This window comes from Argopecten irradians, chromosome 10, assembly GCF_041381155.1.
Source record: "Argopecten irradians isolate NY chromosome 10, Ai_NY, whole genome shotgun sequence".
NCBI lineage: Eukaryota > Metazoa > Mollusca > Bivalvia > Pectinida > Pectinidae > Argopecten > Argopecten irradians.
In genome coordinates, this window is record NC_091143.1 from 9211599 (window position 1) to 9229172 (window position 17574).

General features: G+C 36.8%; 1 protein-coding gene across 2 annotated transcripts; it reads right to left on the reverse strand.

Moving 5' to 3' along the window:
- Positions 1–430: 430 nt before the first annotated feature.
- On the reverse strand, positions 431–14904 carry LOC138332526 (cyclin-O protein B-like). Of its 2 annotated transcripts, none has more exons than XM_069280530.1 (5): positions 14453–14904; positions 8798–9085; positions 8378–8563; positions 7938–8140; positions 431–1965 (listed from the first exon to the last, which is right to left on the reverse strand). In XM_069280530.1, the coding sequence occupies exons 1-5, from the start codon at positions 14798–14800 to the stop codon at positions 1683–1685; spliced, it is 1308 nt and encodes a 435-aa protein (XP_069136631.1). In that variant the 5' UTR covers positions 14801–14904; the 3' UTR covers positions 431–1682. The 2 variants fall into 2 exon arrangements, with proteins under 2 accessions (XP_069136631.1, XP_069136632.1); XM_069280531.1 differs by having other exon boundaries at positions 1800–1961.
- Positions 14905–17574: the final 2670 nt, after the last annotated feature.

The window sequence follows — 17574 nt, forward strand, 5'->3', positions numbered from 1 at the left end:
CGATGATAATAATTGTAAAATAGATAATTCCACTTGTTTTCGTACCTTGGAAGCAAAGCAAAAAGGGTATTTTGGACAAATAACAACATAACCGGTATTTAATTAATGTGTCAAAACAATAGATTCTAATTCTTACTAAAAGCTTAAAATGAGACAAACTCGGTCATGGAAGAGAAAGTGAGAGCACAAGAGATCCACTCAAATACTTTTTGATTTTTTTTTTTTATATAAGCTTTCAGATCATCACATCTCCAGATCAACAATTTTAACTTTAAGAAGTCTTGCAAGAAGCTTCAGTTCGTTGGCGATGATCCCTTGGTGGAAATAGGGAAAGACAATCATCTAGAAAGTTTTCAGCTGCTCCTAACGAATTACAAACAAGCAAACATGTGTTGAATGTTTAATGCTTAAACAAAACGTCCATAACACGTAAAGAAACCAGTTTTATTGTCGAACACAGTCAACCATGGAAATTCATTCTGGTAACAATAGCACTTCATGTATGTTAAGCTATACTGGCTTTTGAATTTTAAGTAAAGAAAATTTCAAGCGTCATACCAACATAAATCCTACCTACTCTACGATACAAAACAAACAGAAGCAGTTCTGTCTGGTCTACTAACTCATGTCATTAATTGATACAAGGTCGACTATAAAACAAAAATGGCATTAAACAAACCCGATCAAGCACCATTGTTATATATAATGTAAAAATGGAATACCATAATTCAGATACTGAAATGTTCAAAAATGCAAATAAATAAATGTCATACCGTTGAGCCAGTTATTTTAGCGTAAATGATATTTTCGCGATTTTCTGCGACTTCGACATTATCACTATGATCGCCAGTTTGATAGCGAATAAGAAAAGAAAACTGTAAATCAAATATACTCTGGAAGACAGAAACATGTAGTAAATTTCCGTAAGGCAAAGACAAAAATAAATTCCTTTCATTCCGAGTAAAAATCGCGATTTTTTTTCAAGCAAAAATAGCCAGCTACATATACATAAATATAATATTAACGTTTCAGACTTGATGTAACATACAAGACCAGTTTCCTTTGGACATAATGACAAGATTTACCACTGAAAGTCAGATGTATATCTATATTTGAAAATAGTCTGATGACAGGAACCTGTGTCTCATTCATAAATTATACAGACAGCACTTATATGTGATCATCCGAAAGATACGAGATCAAGACTGTACATGTACATGTATATAAAGTCATTACATCAGAGCGTACATAGTACAGAATATAATATTGACAATTCCAAGTCAATCCTAAACAAACATCAACACGTGTTTTGTATATAACATGCCGGATGTCTGCATGACATCTGCAAATGTGTAAAGCAACTGACTTTTTTGCAATAATATAAATCATTTAACATTTGTAATATTATTTATACCCTACATGCATTTATTTTGGTTCTGACATTAGTGTCTAGAAATCAATATGACTAATAAAGTTTAGGTACCAGACCAAGTGCATTAGCTGATAAGTCATTGGTCCTAACGCACTGTACCATGATTGGACCAGTACACATTAGTGTGTCGACACAAAACAGCACCGTCCAAACATAATGTCGGGAGTTTCTCTGATAATTTAGCGCAGAAACTATGAACAAGTACATTACATATATAATAAAGTACACATTATGTACTTTAACATATTAATTATTCGGCTCCGTAAAGGTTGAAGTAATATTCACAAATGCTGCTTACTTCCGGAAAACTTTTCTTCAAATTTTCGGCAAACGTTCTGACTTGGGTGTATATGTCATCGAATTCCTCTCTCCGGAAGTGGAGTTCAGGGGGAACGAACTCTCCGTCATCACAGTCCGTAAGATCTACCGACACCTTCCACACACACAGGGCCAACATGGAGGGGCGGATCTGGCTCAGGTCGTAATCCTGAAGAGACAGTTCTAGTACACAACGTGCATGCGCACGGGCCTGTCTACAACACAAAGGAATCAAAATAAGGATTTACCAAACCGATCCTAATGGATAAACTAATGTTTTCATGCATGTAGGCTCTAGAACGTTTGTATGATTTGCACTCTTGTTCAATTCACCACACCGCTTGTGTCGTAACCGACCTACATGTAGCAATAATTAGACTGCTAAACCTGCCTATAACATTAGGCTTTTGTAATTTTATTTGCCTATGTATTAGGCAAAACTTCCTAAAACAAATTTAAACAAGAGGCCCATGGGCCTTTACGGTCATATGACTCATGGCACAAAACAACAAAGTCATAGTATAAAGTATTGATTAACGATTAATATAAACAATACAAGGAACTCCTTAGTTGAATATCTGAGTTTCTGAAAGGTAAATGTCATTTGTTGAACAAACTTGGTAGCCCTTCATCCATATATGGTTGTAACCCATTCAAGGATTAATATAAGGAGGAGTCAGATTTTAAAGCCAAATTTAAGCAAAGCTCCCATTTTGGACTTCCGACGTTCTATCCCCATGGGTCTTATCTTATCTTGATCCTTTATAAAATATGATTGTCCTCACCTAAAGTTCCCCCTTCTGAATCAATTAAAACCCCTATAGACCAATTTTCATTGAGATCGGAAACTGAAACCTGAAAACAGGAAGTGGGCCAGCGGCCATCTTCGAATACCAAAATCTTTACGAAAATGTTTGCATGTAGTTCGGCATCAATTAAAACCCCTATAGACCAATTTTCATTGAGATCGGAAACTGAAACCTGAAAACAGGAAGTGGGCCAGCGGCCATCTTCGAATACCAAAATCTTTACGAAAATGTTTGCATGTAGTTCGGCATCAATTAAAATCCTAAAGATCAATTTTCATTGAGATCGGAGACGGAAACCTGAAAACAGGAAGTGGGCCAGCTAAAATCATGAAAATTTGCCCTTTTGGGGCCCTACCCCTCAGCCCCTAGGGGTCGGACCAGACTCATTTATTTCACACCAAATATGGATGTCGGACCAGACTCATTTATTTCACACCAAATATGGATGAAATCCATCCAAGGATGATGGAGGAGTAGGATTTTAAAGCTAAAATTAAGAAAAGTTGCCCTTTTGGGGCCCCACCCCTCAACCCCTAGGGGTCAGACCAGGCTCATTTATGACATTTATATAAAATATGATTGTCCGTCCCAAATGATGTTTCATACCAAATATAGATGAAATCCATCCAAGGATGAAGGAGGAGTAGGATTTAAAAGCTTAAATTAAGAAAATTTCCCCTTTTGGGGCCCCGCCCCTATGCCCCTATTGGTCGGACCTATCTCATTTATATAAAATATGATTGTCCTTCCCCAAGGATGTTTCACACCAAATATGAATGTAATTCACTCAAGGGTTTAGGAGGAGTAGGCTTTTGTATAAATAGTTTTACGCACGACGCACGGCAGACAGCTCACGGCTCACGGCGCACGACGACGAACGAAACACGATGACAATAGGTCATCCTGACCTTCGGTCAGATGACCTAAAAAGTTAAATATATAGGCAGGTTTAGCGGACAAAGCAATAACCAGAAAGTTTCGTTTTCCTGCCTTTGTTAACGAAAGAAATTTGCCGTTTCATTTATGGATGTTAGATTTTATGCGAAACAAAAATTTTAGATATGGTAAGAGCCTAAGAAGTCCATGTATTCTCCAAATATCATAATCGTATACAGTTTATATTGTATACGACCTTAATAGTAGCTTATAACAGCCGTATATTGCACATTGGCATCAAGGCGATGCGCCATGACAATAATGGCGCATCGATGGCATAGCTATGTTCTTCACATTCCACTAGATCGAGACAATGGGGATACAATCATTCATTTCGCTCAAGACCCTGGTATCGGCCTATATCCACGCGAATAGGTACCACCCGACATCGAAATATGGCGAGCGCGCTCCTCCAGGCTTTCGGCATTTGAACTCAGATGATGCTCACATTTGAAGTCACACTTAAATTTCAGTTATAAACTTGTTGTTACCATAACCCGACCTAGACGAAACTCTAGTTACATCTTCGCGCTATTTCCTCATGAAGTCATTCCAAGCTGTCTCCTCAGCTCTTTCTAAAGCCGCTTAAATGACAGATTCAGATCTTCGCATTTCTCTCTAACTTTGTAGCACTAGTTTTTGCATCGCAAATTATCATTTTTTTTATTTCGCCCACATAAGGATCCGTTTACATAACGTACCCTCACTCCTGAGGGATAACATACACTCACTACAGAGAACCATTGCTTAACACGGACAGGTTCCCATACTTTATTACCAGATACAGTTTCTGAAGGTGTGTATTTGCCGTCTCCAAAGAATAACATTTCCTCTTCCACACATGAATACCATAGCTTATCATTGACCAGATCTTGCATTCATACAGCTTGGTGAATGTATAATATGGAAGCCCACCCACGGCTTTGGACTTCGCAATCAGGAGATCGAACGCTCTTGACGCGGATTTTGCAACAGTTTTAGTCATTTCATTATGCAAGATGAAACGAAGGAGCCAGAATGTACGAGAGATATTCCAAATGTAATGTCACTTGCCTTATTTCTCCAAAACTGTGAGTGTTTTGATCTTTTTAGTTTTCCCTGTCCATCACAATACTCCTCAGCATTACTCATAGTCTTTAATGGGTACACATGTAATAAACTGATTTAGTTTGGGAAAGAGAAAGTAATCGCAGGGCGGAGCCAAGTCGGGTAAATAAAGAGGGTGCGGAAGGACGATAACTTTTTCCCCGGCTATATAACCAAAGGCATTATCATGCAAAACTTGAGTCCTGTTTTGGCACGACGACTCTTGAAACAAAACTTCATTTCTTTTTCAAAACAACATTTTGTAGAGTGTTGCTGTGACCGTTCGGCCCTTTGATACTAGTATTATCATAGCCGGGCCCTTATATTCTAAGCAAAACTCATACAAAAATTTCTTGATCGTATATTGTCGCTTGGCAATATTTGGGCGTTTCGCGTTTTTTGTTTTCCATATTCGTATGGAACGTTTCCATTTTTCTTCGAAATAGTAGACCCATGTCTCATCACCAGTAACTAAAAATTACCGAAAGTTTTTTTGTTATATTTTGGATACATTTTCAGAAAGTTTTTTTTGTGTTATATTTTGGATATATTTCAGAAAGGTTTCTTTTGTGTGTTAAATTTTGGATATATTTTCAGAAAGTTTTGTTTGTTATATTTAGGATACATTTTCAGAAAAGGTATTTTTTTTTGTTATATTTTGGATACATTTTCAGAAAGTTTTTTTTTGTTATATTTTGAAAACATTTTCAGAAAGGGTTTTTGTTTGTTTGATATTTTTGAATACATTTTCAGAAAGTTTTTTTTGTTATATTTTGAAAACATTTTCATAAAGGATTTTTTTTATTATATTTTGGATACATTTTGATAAAGGTTTTTGTTTGTTTGCTATATTTTGGATACATTTTCAGAAAGGTCTTTTTTATATCTTGGTATCTTGGATACATTTTGAGAAAGTTTTTTTGTGTTATATTTTGGAAACATTTTCAGAAAGGTTTGTTATATTTTGGAAACATTTCCATATTTTTGTTTGTTTGTTATATTTTCGATATATTTCAGAAAAGTTATGTTTTGGTTATACTTTGGATACATTTTCAGAAAGGTTTTTTTGTTATATTTTGAAAAATTTTCAGAAAGGGTTTTTGTTTGTTTGATATTTTTGGATACATTTTCAAAAAGTTTTTTTGTGTTATATTTTGGATACATTTTCAGAAAGGATTTTTCTATTATATTTTGGATACATTTTCAGAAAGGCCTTTTTTATATCTTGGTAGCTTGAATACATTTTGAGAAAAGCTTTTTTGTTATATTTTGGAAACATTTTCAGAAAGGTTTGTTATATTTTGGATAAATTTTCAGAAAGGTGTTTTTGGTTATACTTTGGATACATTTTCAGAAACTTTTTTTATATATTTTTGGTTACATTTTCAGAAAGGGTTTTGTGTTTGCAACACGGGATACTTTGTGTTAATCTGTTAAAATTTGACGGATCGCCAGCTGTCCATCAAACAGCACCTGAATTTTTATTCAGTATTGCGTGTGTTACAATGTTTGCTACGATATTGAAAATGTACACGTGCGTTTGTGAGTACGAGGTGTGGCTATAATGCATATTACACCTGGCGATCGGTCAACGGGATGTCTATCTAGCATTAATGTTTCTTTGAACTCGCGTGAAAGACAAATTCGTCAACCGTGCTAAATTCCACACAGGGTAATGCACATTCCATGTTGTTCTTGGTTGTATTTGTGGCAGGAAGACTTGGACGAGCAGCATCTTAGCTGTTGTTGACCAGTCTTAAATTTAGCTACCCACCTAAAAATAGACCTATGACATTATACCTTCCCCAAAAATGTCGCACACTTCACGCTGGATATATATCGGCTGTATGCCGATTAGCAACCTACCTTTTATGAAGGCCCTCATTTGAATCACATTTAAAGATCTTCTCTCAGTGATTTTACTGTGTTGAGCTCCAGTAATCAATCTATCAGTCAGAGACGGTTTGAGTTCATAGTGCATAATTTTCACAAAATAAAGGCAAGAATGACATTATTTTTGTAACACCTCATATGTTTTTCATTTGTTGAATGGGAACTAAAATACGTGTATATTGCAGAAACTTGTAGCACAATTGTTGTGAAAATTATATAGGCATTTTCCCTTTTGAAAGCGTGAAAATGAGCACTTTTCTGTTTTTCGAAAAATAAGACATTCAAAATTGGAAGTGCGTTTTGTTTTATTAGTATATAAGTTAAAGCATTATTTTTTCGTTTCAAAATTTTACTCAAACCATCTGAAAATTACTGAATTTCGTAACATATCAGAGATATGCTCATGCATTTAACTAATTAGGAGTATATCTACAAACCTAAGGTACTTAAAGAGCTACATCTGCTAAGTGTAAAAATGGCGGATTTGCCAATTACTCTAATATATGTTTATGGTTTTATAAAGCATGGCGTCGCAAGCGCGATAGAACACTTTCACAAGCGCGATAGAAAACTTTCACAAGCGCGATAGAACACTTTCACAAGCGCGATAGAACACTTTCACAAGCGCGATAGAACACTTTTACAAGCGCGATAGAACACTTTCACAAGCGCGATAGAACACTTTTACAAGTGCGATAGAACACTTTTACAAGTGCGATAGAACACTTTCAAAAGCGCGATAGAACACTTTCACAAGCGCGATAGAACACTTTTACAAGCGCGATAGAACACTTTCACAAGCGCGATAGAACACTTTCACAAGCGCGATAGAACACTTTCACAAGCGCGATAGAACATATATATGTAGCAAAGTCAAGACATAGACTCGAACTGAGTATTCTGAAGTCGAGGCGGAAGCTATGTAGGCATTTTAATTTTTAGACACCTATCAGTAGTCAAGATAATTATGGATTGACATTTATTCCCTTTCATTATATGAAGTTTAATAACAAACATGAAATAACCCTAGTCTTCTTTATTGCGCAATAAACCTCTGACAGTCACCAGATAGAACCTCCTGAACAGGTTCTTACCTCAGACGATCATCATGGAAAATCCGAACAAATTCTCCACTACACTTACCTGAGACTAAATTCTCCACTACACTTACCTCAGACGATAAAATCATGGAAAATCCGAACAAATTCTCGACTACACTTACCTCAGACGACCACCATGGAAAATCCGAACAAATTCTCCGTACACTTACCTCAGACAACCATTATGGAAAATCCGAACAAATTCTCCGTATATTTACCTCAGACAACCACCATGGAAAATCCGAACAAATTTTCCCTACACTTTCCTCAGACGACCACCATGAAAAATCCGAACAAATTTTCCCTACACTTTCCTCAGGCGACCATCATGGAAAATCCCAACAAATTCTTCGCTACACTTACCTCAGACGATCACTCTGGAAGCCTCCAAACAGACAGATACAGCAGGACGAGAAATATTCGAGGAAGAACTGTGGGGTTGGCACCAACAGGTCAAACTTAATTGCATTTAGTATGACCCTCTCTAGATGTTTGACCTGATCACGTGAGTAAGTGTCCATACAACAACTCAAAAGTTCTGTGATTTCCGGTGGTGTGACTTCCTCCTAGCAAACAGAGAAGATAAGTTAAGCAAACTGCCAAAGTGATCATTTCATTGATTAAACCAGATAGCTCATAGACTTATTAATTGGTATACTTATTTTATGTAAAATGTTATGTGGTCAGTTTTCTAAACTTCTTTCTTTAGTAACGAGTTCAGTAAAATCAAAGCAATTTGACATTAGGTAATATTTTCATCAGATGAGTTTATGTCTCATGAGAAACACCCTAGCTATATTTACACATTTGGCGGCTATCAGTAAGGCTGAGATTCCCAGGAGCTGGAGGTAGTCTCTGGATGCGTGCATGATGTCCAGTATCCGGTCAATGATGTTCACGGCCACAAACAGACTGTCCTGGCGCATGCTCAGTTGGTGATGGATCCCGGTCATCCAGCTTATTAACAAACCTCTCATGCCAGGGGTTACCTGAAACGGCCAAAGGTGTAATGATGTCATGTGTTGTATATAATATACAAATCGTCAAAATTAAGGGTTCAATGTTAACAAAGCGACAATTGTTCTTTCGAAATGGAAAATATTTTACATCCATATTATGGAAAGTAGTCAAGAGTATAGGTGCTAACTTTGACAAAATAAAATTCAAAAATTCAACAGAAAGAAAAACACTTATAACAGATGCCCTTTGTAAGGTTCCATTACCTCTCTTTGTCCCTCCAGACAGTTATTGACTTGGTATTTGTACTCGATGCTTAGTCGGTGGTAGTAAATATCGTCCAGATAGTCCTCGAAGCCTCGGTGGTCGGGACTGTGTAGCAGTGTAGAGGAGAGGTACAGAGGGGCGGGGACAGGGCTTTGGGACACGCCCTTCCAGTCTAGTACTGTCTCCAGGCACTGTAGGCTTAGAGAGCCCTCGTACCCAGAGTCTGTCAGGCAGGGCGTCTCTGGTACCGTGTCAGGTACAGAATTGGTATCAGGCGACTCCGACTCCTTTAGGGAAGTAACAAAAAACTTGGTTACAACACTTTCTGTGTACTATAGTAATAATGACATCATATTATTCTGTTATGGCCCTTTCCAGAAAGAACTGTTCTCCTATAGTGTTGTTTGGCGAGGTAAAGTCCCCGAGTCGAAGACGAGGGGATTATACCTCGCCAGACAAATTCAAATTCTTTTATTACTTTTGTCAATCAGTTTTGTACAGAAGTATCATGATATATTATACAAAGGAAATGCATATTACATTAATTATGACATAATCTACACATTTATACTTAATATACCATGTATACCTTAACTTTCACAATATCAAATTAAGTGTTCCCTAATAACGAAAGTAACCAGATAACATCAGGGTAAAAGTATACATCCATTACACAAGCACCTGTAACCGGTTATAATCTTATTTTACTAGCTTCGTATATGCATCTTGATAATTTATTAATTTCAACAAACTTATTAACACTAACTAAGTGGATAAGTTTAAACATTGATGTTTTTCGCCAGTAATATGGTTTAATATACTTAAAGATGCTCCACCGCCGTCAGAGCATAAATGATATTCATCATTTGAACAATAATTGGTGTTTAATCGTGTATATATATGTCTAATTAACACAAAAAATAATATAGAATATTTATTTCGGAAGCGGGGGGGCAGGGGGGGCAACTGCCCCCCCGTTCCCCAGGACGGGGGGGCAAACATGTCTTTTTGCCCCCCCATTTTCGCCGACTGAAATTTTCTAAAAAATGCTTATTTGAAAGAAAAAAGGGTCCTCCTGCACATTTTTCGTACTTCATTCCAGAAAATTTTCCGCTGCGCGGCGCATTTCCTAAAACGTTCAAGCACATGATGCCAAACCTTAAAGATGCTCCACCGCCAACAGAGTATAAATGATATTCATCATTTTAATAATAATTGGTGTTTAATCGTGTATATATATGCCTAATTAACACACACAAAAAATAAAATGATTTGTTTCGCCATTGATGCATGCGCAATCAGTACTTCATTTCATATAGAATATAGTGACATGGAATTTTTTCGGGATGCAATTAATTATTTTTCATATTTTTAACTTGAAGTAAAATAAGAAGCTCAAACTTTTCAATGGTGATAAATGTGTAAAGTAAGTAACTTTTGTTACTGAAGAAAAATACTAAATCGTCTACTCCTGTTTTTGATAATGAAAAAATACCATTTGTCAGCGGTGGGGCATCTTTAAATAGTAAAAATTCAATGCACACAAACTAGACTAAAAATGTCCATCAAGGGATTCTATGTACTATTTAAAAAAAATGTCTCTAAAAGATCAATTTATTTATATGTCTTAGCGAGACAATAAATTCATTTGTTTATGTTACACAACAATGTGCCGATGGTGTGAAGCCGGTATATTCAGATCGAGTAGGGTTGCATAATGTTATAACGACAAAATTATCATTTCTAAATGCAGGTAGCTTTAAATCGAAAAATTACCATGTTAAGAACGCTTTATAATCATTAAAATACATCGTAAAACTCATCTCAGCCATTCTAAATCGTAATTTTTTTTCCCGGGGGAGACCCCCGGACCCCCCTAACACCAAATTCTCGCGCCTTTGGGCGCTCACAAATTCATCAAAATGCATCGTAAATAAAACCTCATCTAAGCCATTCTAAATCGTAATTTTTTTCCGGGGGAGACCCCCGGACCCCCCCCCCCCCCCCCCCCCCCCCCAAAAAAAAAAAAAAAATCCACCAAAATCTCGCGCTTTCGGGCGCTCGCAAAATCATCAAAATACATTGTAAAACTCATCTCAGCCATTCTAAATTACAATATTTTTCCCGGGGGTCACCCTCAGACCCCTAAAACACCAAAATCTTTGTTAATTATTCGTTAATTTCCTTTTAGCGACCCCACTGTCTATAAATGTGTACAAGGATTAAATTTAATGATATATGAAAAATGTACATAAAGCATATAGGTTGGGAGTTAATCTCCTCCTGAAGGTGCGACGGGGGGTGGGGTGGGGTGGGGTGGGGGGGGGGGGGGGGGTTTACAAAATATTGAGGACCTTTGCCCCCCCATTACGTTTCATCTTCCTACGCCACTGTAGAATATTTATTTCGCCATCGGTGCATGCGCAATTAGTACTTCATTCCATATAGGATATAGTGATACGGAATTTTTTCGGGATGCAATTAATTATTTTTCATATTTTTAACTAGAAGCTGAAACTTTTCAATGGTGGTAATGGTGTAAAGTAAGTAACTTTTGCAACTGAAGAAAAATACAAAATCGTCTGCTCCTGTTTTTGATAGCGAAAAATACCATTTGTGATCAGCGGTGGAGCATCTTTAATTCTTAAATCGTGAAATATATTACAAATTAATATAAAATGGTATTTATCTCCTATATCTAGATTACATTTTGCACAAAGTCTTTATTCCCTTGGTAAACTAAGATATCTACCAGTCTTTATTGCTAGGTTATGAGCAGACAGCTGTAATTTTGTAAGACAAATTCGATATTTGACTGGAATATACTTAGTCAAATAAAACTGCAAAATATGATTGATAACTAGATGTTTATAAAGAATGCATTTGAAGATGTATCAAGTATTCCTCTTAAATATTGTTGATTAAAAGTTCTTTGTTTTATCAAAAGAAGAATATTTCTATGATTAAATGAGGACTATTACTCCCAAGCCTCACCAACGCCTGATGAAAAAAGACAACGTTTTACATGAGACACCCAATTAAAAATAATTGTCTTTATTATTGCTACATGAAAAGGAGTAAGATGTACATTCAATATACAATTGTTTGTATTATTAAGATTAAACCAGTATTTAATCATTCAGAACTTTCTCATGCATTACAATGGGTATCGTCCAAGTTCAAAATAGATCATGGCATTGCATGTAGATGTTTTAACTTTCAGGATTTTTTTGCAAAACATTAAGTTAACTTTTTTCAATATCAATTGCTTTGGATGAACCCCAAACTTCACAAGCGTAATTCATAATACTACAAACATATGTATCAAACAAATGCAACAGACAACACTATAGGAGAAACAGTCTTCAAGACTTAAGTTTTAGCTTAGTTAATCACGTAACGTTTTGTAACGTGATTTGTGATTGGCTAAGTCTGAATTTAAGATTGTTTTAGACTTAAGTCTGTTTTGTGATCCTTGGACCTGTTTCCCAGGAAAAAAAATATATTTAGTACGTCACATGACATGTACATTAAGAGGACATATTCTTGGTCGCGTGCTCATTCCCAGTAAACATACTTTGGTATAGTTTATAGTTTTCATAGTCAAGAATGACATGAAACTGTCGCAAAATAGACCATGGCTTTCATCCAATCACATTCCTAGTAATTATCATGTGATGTAATAAATACATTTATTTTACCTTTATATTGTAATACGAGGTCACTCTTGCTCTCTACCGCCAAATTACTAAAAGTACATGTATATGACCTTGACAGCGCTCCAGATAATTTTTGGAGGGTGGGTAATTGCACTAGTACTTTTGAAATGGGATGTGTACAACTCTGATTGCTATGCGAAGTCATAACAGAAATATGTCGGAAAAAGTTATACGGTTATAGTGTAAAAAATCGATGACAAAGCTAATGTGCAGTAGCAATTGTGCAATTTTTTTATCTGAAACAAGAGTACAGTTAATGCAGACTATTAAACAAGACTTGGAATTCTTCCGACTTTACTAATCTCTGCTGATTTTATATCTGGATGTAAACGCTCATATTAATTTGGTAGCATTATACAAATATAATTATGTAGGGGTGATCATAGAACGAATATAGTCACCATTTTTTGTCTAAAAGTCTTTTGAGCTACATTATTGCAGCGAGGGTAATCAGCACCCGGTCATACAGTTTTTAGGAGTAATTGACAAATGGGTATTTTACCAGTGTACTCGTCTTAACAGGAGCACTGACTTGACCTTCAAGCATCTGACCTTTACGTTTAATTATTTCGACTAAACATACTTCACGCTGACATAACATTACTGTCATTATAATTTTTAACCAATGACCTTGACCTTACACTTACTTACTCTGTAATGTATTTTAAAATAGATTATATAAATTTGGAAACAATCAGTTCCAGTGAAAATATTCAGTCAGTAAAATGAATTGTCGATTGTGAAAAATTACTGTTTATGAAACAAACGGTGTTTAAAAATGATTTTCATCAACCATTTTATAATGACAATTGTTTTATGTAAACAGTTTTTTCCCTGTGATACCTAAAAATGACTAAAAATTGCTGAAATAGGTTTTCCTCAATAAATTAAGTTTATTAATAACATTATCATTTTCATTCATGTCAATTTGTAATGATGAACAGGACAAAGAGCTTTATAAGACATGTTTTAATATATTTATTATATCGATTTAATTATAAATATATATAAAGGTAGAAGCAGTAACTTATATTTGGTATCGTGGAGTAAAGCGTGCGTGACAATCCGCAGACTATGACAAGTACAAACTGGACAGACGGGTTCGACACACGTAATCTTCTGTCGAGTATCGAGACCTTTCTAAAACAACGTACCCGAGCTGTCAATTATCGTCGTTTCACTGTATACTTTCTAGTCAACACTAATCGTTTACCGATTCATGGACGACACCTGCAAATTTTCGTGAAAACGATTTTTATTCATAAGGGTACACCGACTGAAGCGGTAAAAATAATTGCTCACGTTATATTCTCAAGAACACAATGAGAAACGACGAGTTTTTAGCTCAAATTCATAAAACAATGTCACGTCATTTGTTCAATTTAATGATGAAATATTAATTTATTGCTACATCGAATATTTGAAAATTGCTATCTAATACCACTTTTACAATCATCACTGGTCTTGCATGTTTCCATATCTAATCTTTTTAAAGATGAAACCAATCAATCAAAAACGACGTTAAGTACGGCGACGTTAATTGCATTAACGTATTGGCGAATTGTATAGGCGAATGACTTATGTAAGGGCTTAAAGAAAAAAACGGAAATATCAAAAAACAATCTGTGGGATAGAGTTGGGTTAGTCCGCTAAACATGCCTATATTATAAATATTTCAGTCTAACAAGTAGGCAGGTTTAGCGGACTAGAGAGGGGTTTGACGGATGTTTTCTGGATTTTTTTCTAGGATATTTGAAATCTTGCAATTTAAGAGTATTAAAACTACATTAATAGTCGAAACGACATCTTGGTTAGTTTTTCTTCCCTTTAAATTGAGTTGATAGAACCACAAAGTGTTTGAGATTTTTTTTTCTCCTGCGGGATGGGAGTGGGGATTTAACCGACTCTCACTCTATGTCCTATATTTGATATTACCGTATCCTTGGATTCTTCGACAAAAAACTCGACGTCAACATCTTGATATTCAGAAGAAATATAGTTCATAGGCGGTATCAGCTGGATGATAGGCGCTGAGGAGGAGACTACGCACTGTGACGTCACATTTCCCGGGGGTGGGGGATCCGAGCTACAGTTGACGGTCGTCCCGAGGGTGGTTGACATGTTTGATGAGGGGCTGGGACAGCTTGTCAGTATGTATGATGCGGATTCTGAGGCTGGGTGGACGTCAAGCTTCGTGTCCACGGGAAAGGTCCCGCCTGGATACGAGTACAGCAGGGCAAGGGATGCGCACGGAAATAAGGCTGGCGGACTATCGGCTGACATCAGGACTGGGAATTCCTAGACAAAGTCCGAATATCCTAACGTGCATTGGCACCGCATATACCGATCTTAGCTGGGACGACACGTATTCACACATGTACCGTGTTTACATTCGGCACAGGTGGACGAGTCCATCACGACTGTCAGACGACTAAAAAGGGTTGGGCAGGTCCATGCCATTTTCATTTAGAGCGATTATCATTTATCGTCGTCCATACGATTTGTAAATACTATTCTGAAATTAACATTTTGTTGTGAACTTTTTTTTTATTTTACGTATCAATTGTTGTATGTAAAATAAAATAAGATACCTATTTTAGAGGTATTTCCTCTCCCTCGGTGTAGAGATTGACTTGTTCCAACTTCGACCATGAGTTTAGCTGGGTCGTTTTTACTTCATTGGTCACACGATGTCAGTAATTGTCTAAATACATTTCAATCGAGGTATGAAGGCATTTTATAAATGAACGTCACGGTATACTAATTCTGACGTCCGTCCGTATGTATAATCATACATGTGTGACTGTTTCGTGTTGTGTTTTAATGAAGTAAAGTAATTGAACATATTTTATTTGCTATAAATGATACAAAATGAACGCAAGTTAAAAGACCACGTACAATAATATTCGATATATCTTCCAAATAAAAAGAAATTTCATCACTGTCGCGTTGATAATTTAGATATTAAGTTCATAATTGGAAATGAAAATTTCAGACAAAAGGTACCGATCACTTATAAGAATAAAGTGATCAGTCACATTCATACCACTATCTCCTAATGTTCCTGAAACACCTCGTTATATAGTCCACTGTGATGATAAAATGGAATGGTAGTATTTCATCTTTTAAATTAAAGATGCTACATGTACATCGCTGATAAATGGTATTTGTACTATAAAAAAACCCAGAATATAACGAATTAGTATTTTTCTTTGGTTATAACAGTTTCTTACTTTACATCATTACCACCATTGAAAAGTTTTAGCTTCTAGATTTACTTCAAAATAAGAATATTAAAAATAAATACAATTTAATTGCGTTCCGAACAAATCCATGGCACTGTGTTCTATGTGGTATGCAATAGTGATTGCGCATGTACCAAAAGCAAAATAAATTGTTGAATTTTATGGACATCATATACCCGATTAAACATCAATTCTTGTTCAAATGATGAGTATCGTTTATGCTGTCGGCGTGGAAGCATCTTTAAATAATTTGGGCAATATAATATTTCTAATAGACAAATGTTAGCACATAAAAACATCCTCATTGACATATCTTTTTGATTTTTTTCGGGAATTCGCTTCTAGCAAATTTATTTTTCCTAGCTTTGTGTCGCGCTGCTGAGGCGACTCCACTGTGGGGTTTAGCTTCCTTATCACAAGGATGTTACCAATTAAGCCGAAATACCTCTGGTATTATACCCATTTGATCCTACTTGACCAGAAATCGACATAGAAGCTGTATGACATGTCCTATTATAGAGAAGATCGCTTAGTGCCCCGGGACGTCAGGTTCCATGGGACCGCTTCATGTCCCGGGACGTCAGGTTCCATGAGACCGTTTCATGTCCCAGGACGTCAGGTTCCATGAGACCGTTTCATGTCCCAGGACGTCAGGTTCCATGAGACCACTTCATGTCCCGGGACGTCAGGTTCCATGAGACCGTTTCATGTCCCAGGACGTCAGGTTCCATGAGACCACTTCACGTCCCGGGACGTCAGGTTCCATGAGACCGTTTCATGTCCCAGGACGTCAGGTTCCATGAGACCGTTTCATGTCCCGGGACGTCAGGTTCCATGAGACCGTTTCATGTCCCAGGACGTCAGGTTCCATGAGACCACTTCACGTCCCGGGACGTCAGGTTCCATGAGACCGTTTCATGTCCCAGGACGTCAGGTTCCATGAGACCGTTTCATGTCCCAGGACGTCAGGTTCCATGAGACCACTTCACGTCCCGGGACGTCAGGTTCCATGAGACCGTTTCATGTCCCAGGACGTCAGGTTCCATGAGACCACTTCACGTCCCGGGACGTCAGGTTCCATGAGACCGTTTCATGTCCTAGGACGTCAGGTTCCATGAGACCACTTCACGTCCCGGGACGTCAGGTTCCATGAGACTGCTTCATGTCCCGGGACTTCGGGTTCCATGAGACCGCTTCATAAACGATCGTCGAATTATAACTGTCATTGTTGTATATGTCTAAAATAAATTTAAAATGCTATTATATATATATATTTCGTAACAACCCCCCCCCCCCTTGGGCGCCCCGCACCCACGGGAGGTAATTGATATACTTTTTTCATATATCATTACATATAATCCTTGTACATTACTATAAACAGCGGTGTCGCTAACAGGAAATTAATGAATGCGCAAATAAAGGGTATCCCCTGGAAAATATGATAAAGAACGACTGTGATGAGTTTTACGATGGAATTTGAGGATTTTGCGAGCGCCGAAGGCGCGAGATTTTGGTGTATGGGGGGGGGGGGGGTGTTCGGGGGTCTCTCCTGGGAAAAATTTACGATTTAGAATGGAAGAGACAAGTTTTAGGGCGCATTTTTGTTGAATTTAAAGTAACTTAAAGTAATAATGAATTGAAGACATATAAACAAATTAATCTTTTAAGAAGCATTTTTTAAAATAGTATAATCCCTTGATGGACATTTTTAGTCTAGTTCGTATGTATTGAATTTTCATTATTAATAGTTTGAACATTACGTGCTTGAACTTTTTAGGAAACGCGTCGCGCAGCGGAAAAAATTCTAAAATT

Coding starts and splice junctions, on each gene's coding strand:
- LOC138332526 (XM_069280530.1), bottom strand. CDS start 14,800: ATGTCAGCCGATAGTCCGCCAGCCTTATTTCCGTGCGCATCCCTTGCC. Junction 8,564..8,797: donor GTCTGGAGGGACAAAGAGAG/GTAATGGAACCT, acceptor TGGCCGTTTCAG/GTAACCCCTGGCATGAGAGG. Junction 8,141..8,377: donor TACTGATAGCCGCCAAATGT/GTAAATATAGCT, acceptor TCTGTTTGCTAG/GAGGAAGTCACACCACCGGA.